The 18,545-nt window shown below is 39.5% G+C and overlaps 1 protein-coding gene across 1 annotated transcript in view; it reads left to right on the top strand.

The window, feature by feature from the left end:
* LOC122815187 (anoctamin-2-like) overlaps nucleotides 1-18,106 on the top strand; it is a 2,140,961-nt gene extending 2,122,855 nt beyond the window's left edge. Inside the window, exon 26 of the mRNA XM_044087470.1 lies at nucleotides 17,004-18,106. Coding sequence (XP_043943405.1) covers nucleotides 17,004-17,285 — 282 coding nt within the window. The 3' untranslated portion in view covers nucleotides 17,286-18,106. The remainder of the gene's footprint in view (nucleotides 1-17,003) is intronic.
* The last annotated feature ends 439 nt before the right edge of the window (nucleotides 18,107-18,545 follow it).

Genomic DNA, 18,545 nt, shown 5'->3' with positions numbered 1-18,545 from the left:
TGGATAATTGGGCTGGTTTCTTTTTCTCTGCCTTTAATAGCCAGTGCTTTAAACCAGTTGTACTTATTTGCTCAAGCTGTTCAAAGCTGCAATGAGAGGCCTTCTGATTTGCTCTGCTGTGATACTGGAAAAAGATAAGTGCTTATTTTCAACTATTTTCTGCACTTCTGTTTTACTGTATATCTGTGTAATCTGTACAACTGTTTTTTGTCCCACCCTCCCGCGCAGCTGCTGTGGTGGTCTTAAGTCTTGGTGGCTTTGAATTGCCTGCCTCTATTTTAAAGTTGATACTGGACACTCCCCCCACTAACTTTACGTCAGCTCATTCTACTGTTTATAGTGTAAACTTAGTAAAGGCCCACCCCTTTAGAGTCTGAACCTTCTATTATCCCCCCCCCAGCTAGGGTCAAACAAGAAAACTTCTCCAAAGCTGATTACAACCTCCTGAGGGAAGGTATAAATAGCTTCACAGCCCCCTCCCTCTCCACAGAAACTGGCACATATGTCCATTCTTACACCAAAGTACTATATGAGCATTTATATAGCTGCATGGAATCAGGAATACCTGACAGGACTAAATCATCCTCCTCGAGGAAGAGTAAACCTGTCTGGTGGACATCTACAATAAAGAAACTCTATAATAAAAGGAAAAAATTGCTGTCCAGGACCAAGAAGGAGCAGGTGTCTAATTGGAAGCAATTTCTCCTTAGCCTGAACAAGCAAATAAGACCACTAGTGAAATCCTCCAAAGCAAACTTTGAGTCCAAACTGACCACATCTTCTACTACACATATGTCTACAATCTCAAGGGAAGCACCCAGATCTGCTCAGAACTGGTAGTCAAGGGCACCACATACACAAACCCTGTAGATATAGCCAACCTACTAGCAGACAGATTCAGTAAAAACTTCACTTCTCTGTCCCCCCATCAGTAAAACAGGACATCCCCAGTACCTGCCCCTCCTCCCGTTATCTTTAGAGAGGAAGTCATCACTGCCCTTTCAAAGACAAAAAATACAGCCTCCATGGGACCCGATAACATCTCAGGCTGCATCCTACATGAACTCAGGCAGGAGCTTGCAGCACCATTAGGCACCCTACTCAACCAAAGCCTGAGTACCGGCTTCATCCCAGCCAAGTGAAGGACAGCTACTGTCATCCCTTTGCACAAAGGTGGAGCATCCGCCAATTCAGGAAAATTATAGGCCCATCAGCCTAACTAACCTAATCTGCAAGGACATGGAGTAGATTATCATGGACCTCATTAACAAGGACATTGGCAACCTCCAGACACTTGATCCCATACAGTTTGGTTTTGTCAAGGGGAGGTCATGCCTGTTAAATTTGATCGACTTCTTTGAGACAGTCACCAAGGTCATAGACGAGGGGAAGACAGTGCACACCACCTACTTTGACCTGGCCATGGCCTTCGATACTATTCCCCACTCAGGCATAATAGATAAACTCTCTCAACTAGGCATCAATCTGTATGCTACCAGATGGGTAGCAAACTGGCTCACTTATAGAACCCTCCTAGTCAAAATAGAGAATGCCACCTCAAGTGGTAGACCTGTAACAAGCTGTGTACCCATATATGGCTAGATAAGGTGTAAGCCTCTTATGCCTGATTATGCTGGTGCAGTGTTCATCATATTTTGGCAGTGTTATCTGTGAAAGTAATATAACTGTTTTAATACATATCACATGAAGATACAAAAGACATTCACAGATTTCAATAAACAGAAGTTACACAATGCTAGATCTGTCTGTACTCTATAACATCTTATGATATACGTCATTCTCTTAGGCATCCCAGCTCTATGGCTCCAGCAGTCCATAGTAAGGAAATTTAGTCTTGTCTCATACTAAAATGACAATGCCACTGTGAATCTCAGAACTTTGTAATGCCCTGCTTTCCCTGGATTGCATTGTATTTATAGTGCTGTTAAATAGTTGTGGTTCATAATACACATGGCATAGCATAGCACAGGCACATAATGACATGTAGAGGAACTGGAAGATGGCTAAAGGTAGTGTACCTTAGCAATTCAGCATATTGATTATGTGTATTTAATGTAATACATGTTTCGTTGTGCTATAGCACTCCATAGGGAATGTATGGTTGGCTTATCATTTATGAAAAGTGCACTAGTAGATGCAAAGCATAGGTCTCTGGAGTGCATTTGGAATTATATGTCAATCCCAGAAAAAGCATAAACGACTACCTTAAGTAATATGCAGCTTTTCCAATAAAGAAATGATGATAAAATAAATTCCTTGGAAACTGGAAGCTCTTTAATCTGTTTGAATTGTTAAAACCAGCAGAATACAAATTAAATGCTGCATGTGTAAAGATAATCCTCACTTTTGTAACTAGTGATGTTAAGTTGTCAATCTCGCCTTCATTCTTGCTTGATGGGTTCGGAGCCGATCCTCGGCTCCGACTCGGCACTTGCTAAGCTCGAGAGTCACTTTTACCAGCTCGAGGCAGCCCCATATTCCATGATGCAAGGAGGTAAGTACCCAGATCTCGTTTGCCGCTTCGCTGATGAGGTCCTCCTTTTACCAGCTCCTGGTAAGTGTTTTATATAATACTATTTTAGCCCCTTTTTCACTTTAAAACTTAATATTTAACGTTTTTAGTTTATTTTAAGCCCTTTTCTGACTAAAATTTCCCTCACTCCTTAATTTTTTTAGTCAGGAATATTAACTTTATGAACATATATATTCATTGTTATCTTGTTTTTTATAATTAAGAGACTATAGAATTATATCTTACATTAAGCTTTATGTACATTAAGGTTTACACATGAAACAATATAGTTAATATGGTTTTCTTAAATAAGCCTATGGCTCCTGCACATTATGTAGTTTAGGCTTACAATGTATTTAATATAAGCCACAAGATAGTTCTGATGATTGAATTAGTAGAATAAAAACAATATGTAAACAATTATTAAATTCTTTATTTTAAGTTACAGCGCATAAAGATAAGCACATAAAAGACAAGTAATTTACTAGGTATCTTGATAAACTGCTTTTTGAGAACAACACTTACTGTGTCTAATAGTACACGAGAAAAAATATGAATTTATACTCTCAATGTTCTTCAATTCCATTATGCATAGTATACAATGTTAGCGAAATGCAAACCAGCATTTTAGAAGTAACGATAAATGATTCACTATTTAAGCGCTAATGATTCCAGACTATGATGTTTAACGAAAGTTGATTAGATAGGACCTTAGGTTTGGTGCCTATTTATTTAAATATACACTTTTTATATGTGGGTTGAACTATAGATGAATTGATTCATTATATTTATACACATGCATTACGAAAGCTTTTTTACAAATAGAATATGAATAAAAACTTGACATAAGTTATATGAAGTGTATGAGAATGAACAATGAATAAATGAATGGAAAACTATGCATAACATATATTAGAAATTTCTATAAAGTTGAATAAGTTTTTAATAAAATTTTTTAAGAATTTAGGAATAATAGTTAGAATATGAAATGTGACTATTTAAGATTTTGCTAGGACTTTGAAATAAATTGTTATTGTATTAGACAGAAGAAAGGAGCTACATCTTTAAAGTCCTGTTTGACTTGATACTTAACAAGCTCTTAATTGATATGATTAAGAATTATCTAAATTGTATAAAAAGGTCTCAGTGACTTGTGTTAGTAGATCTGATGAAGCGTGCGTTTAAGCACGTGAAAGCGCTTATCTTCTGCAGTTTTATGGAATAAAGGAATTTTATTGTTTATTTTGGACTTCTCGTGGTGTATCCTGACTACTGTTCTACTTACTTGAATTGTCTTACACGTTTTGCAGCAGGATACTTTGGGAGCACTAGCGGTAATTTTTGGATTTGTTACTTGATTTTTTGTCAAGAATTTGTGCCGCTGTCTCCACGCTATGGAGAATGTCGAAATAGAACTAGACTACAATCCAGAAGCAAGTATGAATTTACCTACTATAGAGGCATTCCTACCATCTAAGAACAATCCACTACTTACACTTGATTTTGCAGATATTAGTAGTGTAAGAATGCCAAGGAATGAATTTGGGGTTAATATGACTGAGTTCTTTGAACTTATTAAAGAACTAGAAAACAATCTATACAAATTACAAAGACTCTCCTGGCAAAGAAAACACCTACAGGCATGCATTCACTTTAAGATTATACCTAGAGGAATGAGAGTTCTTTGTATGCCTACGTACGGCCAAGTATATCCCAACCTATTAAGAAAATGGCAGAATTTGAATCTTGAACTTGGCTATAAATATATAGATTTGTTACTTGAACATTTTGAACCGATTGAGTCAGAACTTCGTATGAAGACTGACTCATTATACCAGACACTAACAGAGCGGTTCAAAACTGATATTTGTATACAGAAATTAAATGACATCTCGACTCAAATACGCCTATATGGAGAGAAACTTAAAAATATAAAACAACGTAAATTGACTCGTGATGTACAAGATTTCAAATCAGGGAATATCTTTGTATGGCCGAGAACTGTTGGTAACACTATTCGTAATACTCCGCCTGATACTGCCTCAGCTGGGGCTACTGAACCGGAAGTTGAAGGAGAGAGTAATTTGAATTTGGCGCCACAATCAAACACTGCTAATACGACTAACACTCCGAACCTTTCCTGTTTGGAACATCTCACTGGCAGTGTTGATGCCTTAACTCCGCCACCTAACCAACTGGCCCTCCATCAAAATGATGATCCCCAAAGAACAGGAGCTGTGAGACGAACCAACTCTACCGTCACTACACAGATGAATGCTCCTTTTCCTATTCGAACCTACAACATGAACAGAGGGAGATCCTTAAGCAGAGGACCAAGAAAACGGAAGGTATCCAGGGACAGGTACGAACAGCCGAAACTGAAAAGGAATTGGAATTGACTTTGGTTCACAATTTTTCTATGCATACTTTATCGACATCTGACATTTCACTTCTAAACAAAGGGCTCAATTATGTGCCTTCGCAAAACAGTAAGTTATCAGAGACTATAGCGGACCTAAGGCTATTTTCTAGAAAAATAGCTATTAAATTATTTTTCAACAATACAGATAATAAATATGTTAATAGTAATGTAAACACATTTAAGCGCAATAGTACTTTTAGCCCTGCTCTACCACCAACTGTAGAAAGTTTTGTTAAAATATGTGAGAAGGAGATTTATGCACTGTATGCTAGTAGAAGTATTAAGAATAGATACTTTAATCTTAACAAAGATGAATGTATGTCTTTGATGAAGTTAAGGAACAACACTGATATAGCAATACTACCCGCAGATAAAGGGGGCGGGGTAGTACTGTTAGATAGAATGATATATATAGAAACTGTGGAGAACATGCTCAAAACTGATAATACATATAAGGTTCTTACCAGGAATGAAGTGTTAAAAACAATAAATGAAGTTAAAGACAACATGTACGATCTTCTGATGTGCCGCCAAATTAGTAAGGAAATATATGATTATTTTTATGTTGAAGAACCATTGGTCCAGATTTTGAAATGTCTCCCTAAAATACATAAAGAAACGGTACCGATACCCATGAGGCCGATAGTAGCAGGGAGACATTGGGTAACTTATTATATCTCTGTGTTTATAGAAAAGGTATTGAGACCACTGGTAGATAAAGTCAGGACTATATTGAAAGATACACAGCAACTTTTAGAGGATTTAGAGACAATAGATCTTAAACATACATATAATCAAGACTTAATATTAGTCACATTAGATGTATGCAATCTGTTTACTTGTATTCCTAATGAGTACGGCCTCCAAGCCATTAGGGAAGTGATGACAAAAGACAGTAATTTCTCTACTGATAGACAGACCCTTGTAGCACAACTTCTTGACATGATACTACACAATAATATATTCTTGTTTAACCATTTATACTACCTACAGACATGGGGAGTCGCCATGGGGACACCATCTTGAACTCCTGTGAATCTTGTCTTATATCACTGGGAACAAGAACATCTGTTCCACTGTGAATGGATGGCTAAGATAGTAATCTATAGGCGATTTGTAGATGACATCCTACTCCTTTGGAGTGGGACTAGTGAAGAATTACATGAGTTTGTGGATTATCTACAGAACACTACAGAGTTTCTTAAGTTTACATATGAATTCTCAAAAGAAAATGTGAATTATCTAGATCTGATTATATCTCTAGATACAGAGAAACAGATTAACTCTAGATTATTTAGGAAAAAGTGCTGGAAGAACACTATGTTAGAATATAGTAGCATGCATCCTAGGTATGTTTTTTCAGGGATAATAAGAGGACAGTATTCTAGAATTCTGAGAATATGCAAAGATGTACAAGTTTTATATGAAGAAGCTATTGTGTTAGAGAAAATTTTTGTAGAGAGAGGATATAATGCAACTCTAGTTAGAAATATTAGAAAAGAACTACTGTCCTCTACAGGACATGAGATGTCATCTCCTGATAAGCCTACAGGAAATGAAGCTGTTAGAAATTATACATCAAAGAAGAATAAATTAGTAGTTGCTAATCGGAAAGCCCCACAGAGAACAGTTAGTTATATCATGAAATATACAAACGATAATGCAGAAATAAGAAAAATCATAAGAAGACACTGGAATATATTAAGCTTAACAGAAGAGGTCCACACATTAGTGGGGAATAGACCTACATTTGTCTTCCAGACTTGTGACAATTTGAAAGAGATATTCTCAAGAAATTTGCATTATGACCACAACAATAGGGTTAACAATATAAAGAGAGTAGGAACGTTTCCATGCTTGGGATGCAGGATGTGTCAATATATTACTACTGTTCAGAACTATACACATCCAAATGGCTATTTTAAGTTTGCTCCAAGGTTATACACAGATTGTAACACTAAGAACCTAATTTATATGGCCAACTGCACACAATGTACAGCATTTTACATAGGACTTACGAAAAGAAAATTAAAAGAACGAGTGTACAATCATGTGTATGATATAAGAAAACAAAATGAATTAAATGCACTGGCCAAGCATGTTAAAGAGTTTCCAAATCATGAATTCAAGTTTAGGGTCTTGCAAACACTAAAAGAAAACACAAGAATGGGTGACATGAATAACTATCCACACAAACTAGAATTAGAGTGGATTCTCAGAACAGGAGCACACAGGGAACCAGGTATTAATAATTACTTATCACTAAAACCAATTTTGAAATAACAATGAAGTTTTATTAGTAGTGTAACATACTTGTGTTAAGAAATACTTCATTATTGAGTAATACTTTCAGAACGAAGATTGTATGAAGTATTGTACAAATAATAATTATCATTTGAACTTTTTTAAACATTAATAGTATGTATATTTAATAGATTAAGGTAATAATTAATGTAATTTTAATTTGATTTAATAGAACACTAGCAATCTTGACGTCACACACTCATGTATAATTGATTTTAATTTAATTATAATACATCAAAAGGAGTTTAGATTTAGAAATATATCCAAAAACACTAATATAGTACGATTTTAATATTTATAAAAAAAGTTGATACCTCTATGATGCCCCTCACATGTTGATAGGTATATCGCGAGACAATTTCATATGTATGTATTATATTAGTAATGATGTATTTAAAATTGTTTTCGAAGTAGTTTTATATTTATAATACATGATAAGCTTCCAATATTTAATATCTAAATTAATTAAGCGGACAGACTTAAATATTAATTCTTATACATTTAATTATGATATTTATTTTTCGGTATATATTTCATAACATAAGTAGTTATAGGAATAGTTCTATGAGGTTATTGATTAAATAAGTGAAGTTGGTTGATTATCTATTAAAATTTTATATATAGATTTATGTTATACAGATACATGTATTAATATAGAATGAACTTCTAGTATTTTTAGAGTATATTTACAACATTTATTTAGAGATATAAGAAATATTAACTTTATGAACATATATATTCATTGTTATCTTGTTTTTTATAATTAAGAGACTATAGAATTATATCTTACATTAAGCTTTATGTACATTAAGGTTTACACATGAAACAATATAGTTAATATGGTTTTCTTAAATAAGCCTATGGCTCCTGCACATTATGTAGTTTAGGCTTACAATGTATTTAATATAAGCCACAAGATAGTTCTGACGATTGAATTAGTAGAATAAAAACAATATGTAAACAAGTATTAAATTCTTTATTTTAAGTTACAGCGCATAAAGATAAGCACATAAAAGACAAGTAATTTACTAGGTATCTTGATAAACTGCTTTTTGAGAACAACACTTACTGTGTCTAATAGTACACGAGAAAAAATATGAATTTATACTCTCAATGTTCTTCAATTCCATTATGCATAGTATACAATGTTAGCGAAATGCAAACCAGCATTTTAGAAGTAACGATAAATGATTCACTATTTAAGCGCTAATGATTCCAGACTATGATGTTTAACGAAAGTTGAATTATTAGATAGGACCTTAGGTTTGGTGCCTATTTATTTAAATATACACTTTTTATATGTGGGTTGAACTATAGATGAATTGATTCATTATATTTATACACATGCATTACGAAAGCTTTTTTACAAATAGAATATGAATAAAAACTTGACATAAGTTATATGAAGTGTATGAGAATGAACAATGAATAAATGAATGGAAAACTATGCATAACATATATTAGAAATTTCTATAAAGTTGAATAAGTTTTTAATAAAATTTTTTAAGAATTTAGGAATAATAGTTAGAATATGAAATGTGACTATTTAAGATTTTGCTAGGACTTTGAAATAAATTGTTATTGTATTAGACAGAAGAAAGGAGCTACATCTATAAAGTCCTGTTTGACTTGATACTTAACAAGCTCTTAATTGATATGATTAAGAATTATCTAAATTGTATAAAAAGGTCTCAGTAACTTGTGTTAGTAGATCTGATGAAGCGTGCGTTTAAGCACGTGAAAGCGCTTATCTTCTGCAGTTTTATTATTTATTTATTTATTTATTTTATTTTACATTTGTTTACCGGGTTAGTCCAACTGGATACATATCCCTTTTCAGCAGAGACCCGGGGAGAAAAGCTCCACAGTTAAACAGGTATTAAGTTACATTTCAAAAAGGCAACATAACATGGTACGGTATAAAATGTTTAACATAACAGTTGCATGAAAGTTCAGGGAAAAAAGAGTACAGCGTATACATAATTGAGACAAGGTTTAGGTTTGACATATAACAAGGTCATAATAACATGGTCAGGTAGTCCGAAGTAGAGATATAACTCTATAAATAAATAAATAAATAAATAAAATAAATATTCTTCCATGTAGAGAGCAAGGTCTGTCCAGGCCAGGGGGAAGGAGGGAGGGTCGCAAGAAGAAAGGCGAGAGAAGACAACTAACATGGAACGTTATGGTAGGTACATAACTTCTCAATGTTAAGTTGTCAATCTCGCCTTCATTCTTGCTTGATGGGACCGCGTCCCTAGCACCTCTATCCTGGGTGGCTCAATGGAACAGACTCTTGAGAACTGTAGAGCCAAAACTGGCTCTGTCCCTGGAGGCCAAATCTAATTTGTAATGAGAAACAAAGGTATGAGGAGTGGCCCAAGTGGCTGCTGCACAAATAGTGTCTAATGGAAGTCTAGCTTGAAAAGCTGTGGAAGTGGCTAAGCTTCTGGTTGAATGCGCTTTAGGTTTCGAGCACAGCTGTTTTCCCCTAAGCTGATAAATTTCGGAGATGACAGCAGAAAGCCATCTAGATAAGGTCACTTTTGAGACAGGAAGGCCTTTTTTGTTATCAGCATAAGAAACAAAGAGTTGATCGGATTTCCTGAATTGTTTTGTTCTGTCCAAATAATATCTGAGTTGGCGGTGAACATCAAGATAATGTAACTTTTGTTCCAATCTGTTTGAGTAGTTTGGGAAAAATACAGGAAGATCAATAGCCTGATTCAAATTACTCTCTGAGGCGACCTTAGGCAAAAAGGTCGGATTAGTTCTCAATGATACTCTGTCTTTGTGGAAGACTAAATAGGGGGGGCGAACAGAGAGCATGAAGTTCAGATACCCTCCTAGCCGAAGTAATAGCAACCAGGAATAAAGTTTTCCAAGAAAGAAATTTCAGGGAACATGAAACAGCTGGCTCAAAGGGAGGAAGAATCAAGGATGTCAGCACTAAATTTAGGTCCCATTGAGGAGGAGGACTCCTGATTGGAGGTTTCAGGAGAAAAATTCCTTTTAAGAAGGCTCTACAAAGCCTGTGGGACATAACGTTGTGATCTGCGAACCCGACATGAAAGTTCGAGATAGCAGCCAACTGAACTTTGACCGTGGAGGAAGTGGAGCCCGCATGAAAGATTTCCGCTAAGAAATCCAAAACTGCTTGTACTGGGGCAGTAAAGGGATCAATATTTTTGGCTTTTGCCCAATAAGAAAAACGTTTCCATTTGCTAGTATAAATCCTCCTAGTAGAGGATTTTAAGGAAGCTACTATGATGTCTCTAACAGGATTAGAGATCATAGGAAGCCTGGCTAAGGAAGGAAGTGGAGCAACCATGCTGTGAGGTTGAGAGAAGGGATAGACCGGTGCAGCTGACCCGATTGGTGAATCAGAAGGTCTGGCACTGGGTCCAGATGCCACGGCTGCACCAAAAGGTGACGATGGAGGAATGGAAACCAAATCTGTCGAGGCCAATAGGGAGCAATGAGAATCATTTTGGCTCTCAAAACGGTGGCTTTCTGGAGTACTTGTGGAATCAGAGGAAAGGGAGGAAAGGCATAAAGAAGTCCCTGGGGCCAATCCTGGGTTAGAGCGTCTCTGGGGGGATGGCCTGGCAGTGGGAAGAGAGAGTAGAAGTCTGGGCATTTGCTGTTTTGGGGAGTAGCAAAAAGATCGCAACATGGGCGGCCCCATTCTAGAAAAATCTCCTCCACTATAGATTGTTTGAGAGACCACTCGTGAGGCATGAGAATAGCTCTGCTCAATCTGTACGCTAAAATGTTGGTTTTCCCAGGGATATGCGTTGCTACCAGAAACCGATGAGAGGAGATCGCCCATTGCCAAAGTCTGAGCGCTTCTCGACACAAGGGGTAGGACTTGGTTCCGCCCTGTTTGTTGATATACCATACTACAGACATGTTGTCTGTGTGGACTGCAATTGTCCCCAAGGGAAGAAAGTCGTTGAGGGCTTGCAACGTCAAAAGCACTGCTCTCATCTCTAGGACATTTATGTGCAGGTGGTATTCGAACGGTTGCCATGTCCCATGAACCATCCTGCCCTGATAATGACCCCCCCACCCGATCAGGGAGGCGTCCGTAGTGACAGTGGCTACCGGGGCTGGGGGTACAAAGGGTCTGCCTTGATGAATCTGGGGAGAAGTAATCCACCATGAAAGATGATTCTTGCAAATCTGTGTCACCAGTATTTGGTGACGCATGGGAAGTTGTTGGTAAGACCACTGAGTGAACAACATCCACTGAAGCAGGCGCATATAGAAGCGGGCCAGGGGAAGAAGGGTAATGGCCGCAGCCATGAGGCCCAACACCTTTAGAACCATTCTGGCTTGAACTTTCTTGCTGGTTAGGATGATCCTCACGTGACTTTGAATGTCTGATATTCTTTGATCTGTGAGGGTAGCTGACATCCGAACAGTGTTTAAGTTTGCGCCTATGAAAGTAATAGACTGGCAGGGCAATAAGGAGGATTTTTCGTAGTTGATCGAAATTCCCAATTGAGTGCAAAGATTTATTGTGTAATCCCTGGCTTGAAGAAGTTGATGCCTGGTGGTGGCTGAAAGGAGCCAGTCGTCGAGATACGGAAACACCTGGAATCCTTGACATCTCAGGTGAGCCGTGACCACTGCCATACATTTGGTGAACACTCTGGGGGCTGTAGTGAGACCAAAGGGCAGGGCTCTGAATTGGAAGTGACTGGACCCCAGCTGAAAGCAGAGAAACCTTCTGGAGCGCCTGTGAATTTTTATGTGATAGTACGCATCCTGAAGATCTATTGAGCACATCCAGTTGTCCTTCTCTAGGAAGGGCAGGATTGACTGAAGTGTGACCATTCGGAATCTTGTCTTTCTCACAGACTTGTTGAGTCTGCTGAGATCCAATATTGGTCTCCAGTCTCCCGTCTTTTTGGGAACCAAAAAGAATCTTGAGTAGATTCCGGGCTCTGAATGGTCTGTTGTAACTGGCTGAATGGCTCTTTTTTGTAGAAGCTTTGATACTTCTAAATCTGCAACTTCCCTTAGACCGGGTGGTACATCTGGAAGGGAATTTGTGTGAGAGAAGGGACTTTCCTCGAAAGGAATTTTGTAACCCTCGGATGTAATCGACTGTACCCATCTGTCTTGAGTGAGGGAACGCCAGGCTTCTAGGTACAGCGATAGTCTTCCCCCGACTGCCTCCAAGGATGGACAGCCGGGCAACATCTCAGGGATGCTAGAAGGGCTTGTCAGAGAGAGGCTCTCTGCTTCCCTGGTTCTGTGGACCCCCTCTGCCTCTAGAGCAGCATCTGTTATTATTACCCCCTCTGCCTCTAGGGGTAAACTGACCACGTGTATCCGGCGTGACTCCTTGGGATTTGCAGAACCACATTTTGCCACCCTTCTGTCCTTTAGGGTAAGGTCTAGAAGGGGTGGAAAAACGGACCCCTACGGCAGAAAGAGTCTTGCCGTCCTGCTCACACCTGGTCAATGTATCCTTCACTTGAGGGCCAAACAAAGCTGACCCATCAAAGGGAGAGTTTGTGAAGGACGCCTTAAAGGGATCTGCAAAATTACAGAGCCGCATCCAGGCTTGGCATCTAAGAGCCACACCTGTACCTACGGCCCTACTGGCTCCATCTGCTGCATATGATATCAGTCGCATGGAGGAGTTAGCAATAGAATTAAGGGTTCCTAGCTGCAAAGCAATTTTTTCTTGAGCCCCTGCAGCTGTGGGATCCTGTACTACTTCACCTAGCTCCTTAAGGATGTCCCTTTGGAGTCTGGTGAAGTGACATAAGTAGTTCAGAGAGCGCATAGCAAAGGTCGCTGAAGAAAACATCCGCTTACCATACCTATCCATGGTCCTAGAGTCCTTATTAGGAGGATGGACAGGTACGGAAGGATCCGCAAGTTCCTTCTTAGTGGCAGCCGCCACCACCATGGCATCAGCAGGGACACCTTTCATAAGGAATTGCTTATCCGAAGGGGCAGTAATAAATTTAGACGGCCTCCTAGGAACTGGCTCTACAGAGTCAGGAGCAGCCCAAGCCTTTCGAGCAATAACCTGCATAAGGGGGTCGAAAGGCAGAGACACCCAAGAGGTGGAGGGCCGAGATCCAAACGCTTCTAGGTATACCGACTCATCCTCAGAGGGATTATTGGAGGGCCAGTTTCCCCTCTGTTTAAGGAGTTCTAGGATGTCTGAAAAGGAGACATCCTCAGAGGGGGATCTTGGGGATCCCTCCGACTCATCTAAGTCGGTATCTGAAATGATAGACTCAGGGGAGTCTACGTGTTTCCTCTTACAAGTCCTCTTGCGCGGAGGATCCCCTGACTGATCAGGAGAATCCTCGGAAGAGGGGGTTCTTCCCAGTGGGGACACCTGAGGCGGAGGATCTCTGGGTCCGGGAGCAAGAGAGATGGCAGAGATATCGACAGGCACTGTAGAGGGAGGAGCTAAGGGAACAGACTGCTGGCTGAGTCCAGTGGCCAGCACACTCTTCATCACCTCGAAGGCTCCCCTCCCAGGGAGGTCCGAGAGAATCCGTTCCGAAGAAACCGGAACTCCAGGGCCCACCGAAAGGGAAGGCTCCGAGGCAGATGTCAGAGCCGAGCTCACCAAGGCCGAGGCTCCAAGGGGAAGAGAGGGGTCGGACAAGGGTCCGATGCCACTCACCCCCTCGGAGGAGACCAGGGAAGCCCGACCACCGAATCCCTCTAAGGAAGGTCTCGAAGAGGAGATAAGAGTAGATGCTGAGGGAGCAGAAGGGGGGAAGTATCTGTCCCTCAGCCATAGCAGAAACTATTCCCGAAGACTCCAGCTCCAAACTCTGAGGTAGAGTCGAAGGAGGAACTGCAATAGGGTGTGGACTAATAGTCGTCTGTTGAGACGGACTATGTAGCATCTGGGCCAGTGCCTGTGATTTCAATAATCTACTGACCACCCTCTCTAAATCATGGTCAGATAGCCTGGATGACCTAGATGATCGGCTCCGATGGCTCCGTTCCGAGAGGAGAGGTGAGGTCGGAGCCGAGAGTATTGGTTCCAAGGAAGGAGACCTGGACCTCTTCCTCGAAGGAACCATCGGAGCCGACGAAACCATCGATGCAGTCGGAGCCGAGGACTTTTCAGCACCGACAGAAGGTCTCGATGCATCGGCTCCGGCCGGAGCCGATACAGACATAAAAGTAAGGGTGTCGGAGCCGGTCGGCGCCGACACCGAAGCCTGAGCCACATGGTGGTCGGAACCAGTCGGAGCCGACACCGATGTGGCTGAACCAGTATCGGCACCGATAGCCATCGGTGCCGAAGGTTTATGCAAACCAGGATCGGCTCCAGCCGGAGCCGATCTCGACTCAGAAGGAGTCGGAACCGAGGCCGGAGGCTTAGACACAGAAGCCTGGGCCTTGGAAGACTTGGAAGTCTTGCTCGGAGCCGACTTAGCCGGAGAGCCCTCCGGCTTAAGAAGACCCCTTAAAATTAATTTGTTTCTCCTTTCCTGCAGGACTCTCTGGCTAAAGGAATGACAAATCGCACAGGAGTCCTGCAGGTGGAGAGGTCCCAGGCAGTATAAGCAAGAAGTGTGACCGTCTGTCAGAGACATCTTCTGACAGCACGAGTCACACTTCTTAAAGCCTGAGACCCTTTCCTTGGACATGGTTGCAGAAAACACACGCAACACAGTCCCAAAGAACAAGTTATCCCAAAAAAAATTATAGATAACTAACCTCACACACACACACACACACACACACACACACCCTAACAAGGGGGGTGGGGGGGGTGGGAGGGGAGAAGGCCTGACTAAAAAAATTAAGGAGTGAGGGAAATTTTAGTCAGAAAAGGGCTTAAAATAAACTAAAAACATTAAATATTAAGTTTTAAAGTGAAAAAGGGGCTAAAATAGTATTATATAAAACAAATCCAAAAATTACCGCTAGTGCTCCCAAAGTATCCTGCTGCAAAACGTGTAAGACAATTCAAGTAAGTAGAACAGTAGTCAGGATACACCACGAGAAGTCCAAAATAAACAATAAAATACAGTTCTGGTCCTCCAAAACCATTATCTCCTTCTTTCTTCCTTTGGGATGTCTTTTATGCTAGGTGTTATTGCCTATGGACAACAAACGAGATCTGGGTACTTACCGCCTTGCATCATGGGATATGGGGCTGCCTTGAGCTGGTAAAAGTGACTCTCGAGCTTAGCAAGTGCCAAGTCGGAGCCGAGGATCGGCTCCGAACGCATCAAGCAAGAAAGAAGGCGAGAGAAGACAACTAACATGGAACGTTATGGTAGGTACATAACTTCTCATTTTCAAACACAGCCTGACCACTTACGTTCCGCAAACACTCACACACACACACACACACACACACACACACACACACACACACACACACACACACACACACACACACACACACACACAGTTTTAATATAGTCTCAAATGACATAATGTTGACCTTGGGCAGCAGTCAGGTAAATAATTTACTATTGGTAACAGTGTTCCTTTTATAGGGCTATTACAGTTATTATACATGTTGAGTTGTCATAATTGTCATAGATCATACCCACAATCTCTTTCTGCATGTTGACCATCAGCCATCCTGTGACTGTACCAACTCATCATTTCCCCATGGATGAGAACAAGTCAGGCAGGTGACATATGTCTTACAATGCCCCTCCTTTAATATGTGATTATTCCTATGCATAGCTACAGAGCTACTCGGTGTTTGGCAAAGACTACATAACAGGTTCTTGCACAATGTCCCTTAACCTGACTTCTGTTAGGCAGGGTGTCTTATAACATGCTGTGACAGACCATACTATCGTCGTTCCCCTGGGATAGGGAAGTAGCTTTTGCCCATTTCATTTACATTCTCACAGCCATCTCCTCCAGGGCCTGTGCAACTGTTCAAAGCCGTGTCAACTGAAGTACAGTCAGAGCTTCATCCCTTTAGGCCATTGAACTGAAATATAATAACTATATTTACTGACCAGCAACAGAGCTCATGTCTAGGATCCACAGGAGGCTATTAATAAATCCCCCCAAAAATGATAAAAAAACACTAGACCAGAGCAAGAAATACATTAAGCACTTTCATTCCATTTAATTTAGAATTAAAATGGCAAATATTCCTGAGAGCAGATTTTGCTCCAGGTCTTAATGATAAAGTTTCTGTCATATGTCATTTGAAATACGTAAGTATTTGATACAATATTTTATTTATTGGTGGTGGTTGCTTGTGGAAGTTGATGAATGTATAATGGAATAACAATATTTTAGATAAAAAGCTTTTTTAATACTGAATGACCTATTTAATGAACGGGGTTCTGTTTTTTAAATGTATTGTGATGTCATAATTAATGTGTATTTAAAAGGAAATTGATGTCTGGTTGTAACTGTTCTGATGAAGTTCTGAATTAAACGGATCAAAAGCACTTAACATATTTCTTGCTCTGGTCCAGTGTTTTTTTATCATTTTTCTTTTAGTGTTTCCAAAGAGTAACACTTTGGTTTTGCAGTATTAATAAATCCAGTTTCTCTCTGGCACGGAGCACTGTTCAAACCTGGGTCATCTGCAGTATAGTGTGAGCTTCATCCCTTTAAGCCATGGTGCTGACACAATAGTTGGAGTTATAGACAAGCATTCATGACTAGGATCCACAGACAACTATTGATAATGAAATAGAACACTGTTGTATTAATAACACTAAACCCTGTTTGGCTCTTTTTTTTCTTCTTTTGTAGAATCTGGTGATGTTTCTCAGTGAAGCAGTTGACTGGATGATTCCTGATATTCCAAAGGACATAAGTGAGCAAATCAAGAAAGAAAAGACTGTATTAGTGGATGTCTTCATGAAAGAGGAGCATGAAAAGCTGCAGCTCATTGAGAATTTTATTTTGCAGGACAGACAACGGCGCAAGACAGAGAATCGAGGTAGAAGGAGTAGGGCTGCCAGCTTTTGCCAATTTGGCAGAACCCAGAAGGACAATGCAGCCTCTGGAAGCAACCACCACACTGATGTCTGAATGCTTTGCTGCATCATAGTGGAGATAAATGCAAATGATTTGATGGCACGGCAGTGCAACCAAATCACCATAAGTGGTCAACTGCAGCTGTGTATGCTGCTCCAAAAGGGTAGGCTTCTGAAGAGACTACAAAGCTACAATGTTATAAAAAAATTAGTTGGTGAAAAAATATATATGTAAGTTTATGTAAAACAAATAACCAATGTGCACACATGTCAACACTGACAGTAAACAAAGTAGCATAGCGACTTGCTATCAGAACTCCTGCCTTTGCAACATGGCTTTTTGTTTATGGTTACTGCTGTTTCACTTGTTGGGTGTCAGTTAAAACAACCCAACTGTTAGGTGCTAAATGCATTGTTTTGCCTCAGGTCTGTGCAAGAGCATAAAATCAGGTTGAGAGAGAAAATGTGAATAATGGGGCAGTTTAATGAGAAACTGGGTTCAGGCATTCAGTAGTATTTGCTTTCCTGGTTTCCCACACTTTTCAATGTTTTGAGCTTTCCGGGTGTCTTTTTAGTCGGTAAACAATCTCTAAAAAATCAGAGATTTGTAAAATTACAACTCACAGAATTAATAAGGGCTCAAAAGCTTAACAATATATCTAGAATTAGCAGAATTCAATCTTTCCTTTCACAACCAAGTTAATGTCTTTGTTGCATACTATTTTCTATTTTATTAAAATAAATGCTAAATGATGTGCTGCTCAAGGAATATTTTATTACAAAAGGTATTGTACTGTTAAGGGATAAAAACAGTTAAGCAATAATCAGGGTACCAAATTCTGTGACAGAGATATTGCACCCCAAGGCTGATTTTTACAATGGTATATTTAAATAAAATAAAATAAAATTATCTATATAACGATATATTTATTGTCTCCTGCAGTGCTTAATGCTCACAGTCTTCTCAAGTACTTTTTGTTTGTTTGTTTGTGTGCTTGTTTTACTTGGAATTCAGAAATATTTAGTCCAAGATATGTATTCAGATAATGACACATTTTTCTGCTTCAAAACATATTAAATACAGTTCAACATAATTATAAATTATTATTTTATTATTTCTTCCATCTACACTGTTATTTTCCTATCATCTTCTTTGGTCCTTTTAGTTCCTCTCTCTCCCTCTATGTGTGTGTGTGTGTGTGTGTGTGTGTGTGTGTGTGTGTGTGTGTGTGTGTGTGTGTGTGTGTGTATGCGTGCATGTGTCTGCTCACTCATATATTTATGCATGTACTCATTCTCAAAAGCACACAGCGTC

This window comes from Protopterus annectens, chromosome 11.part0 (genome assembly GCF_019279795.1).
Source record: "Protopterus annectens isolate FY-2018-M chromosome 11.part0, PAN1.0, whole genome shotgun sequence".
NCBI classification, from domain to species: Eukaryota; Metazoa; Chordata; order Ceratodontiformes; family Protopteridae; genus Protopterus; species Protopterus annectens.
The sequence above is the reverse complement of the archived record's forward strand: the minus strand, read 5'-3'. Positions and strand labels throughout refer to the sequence as shown.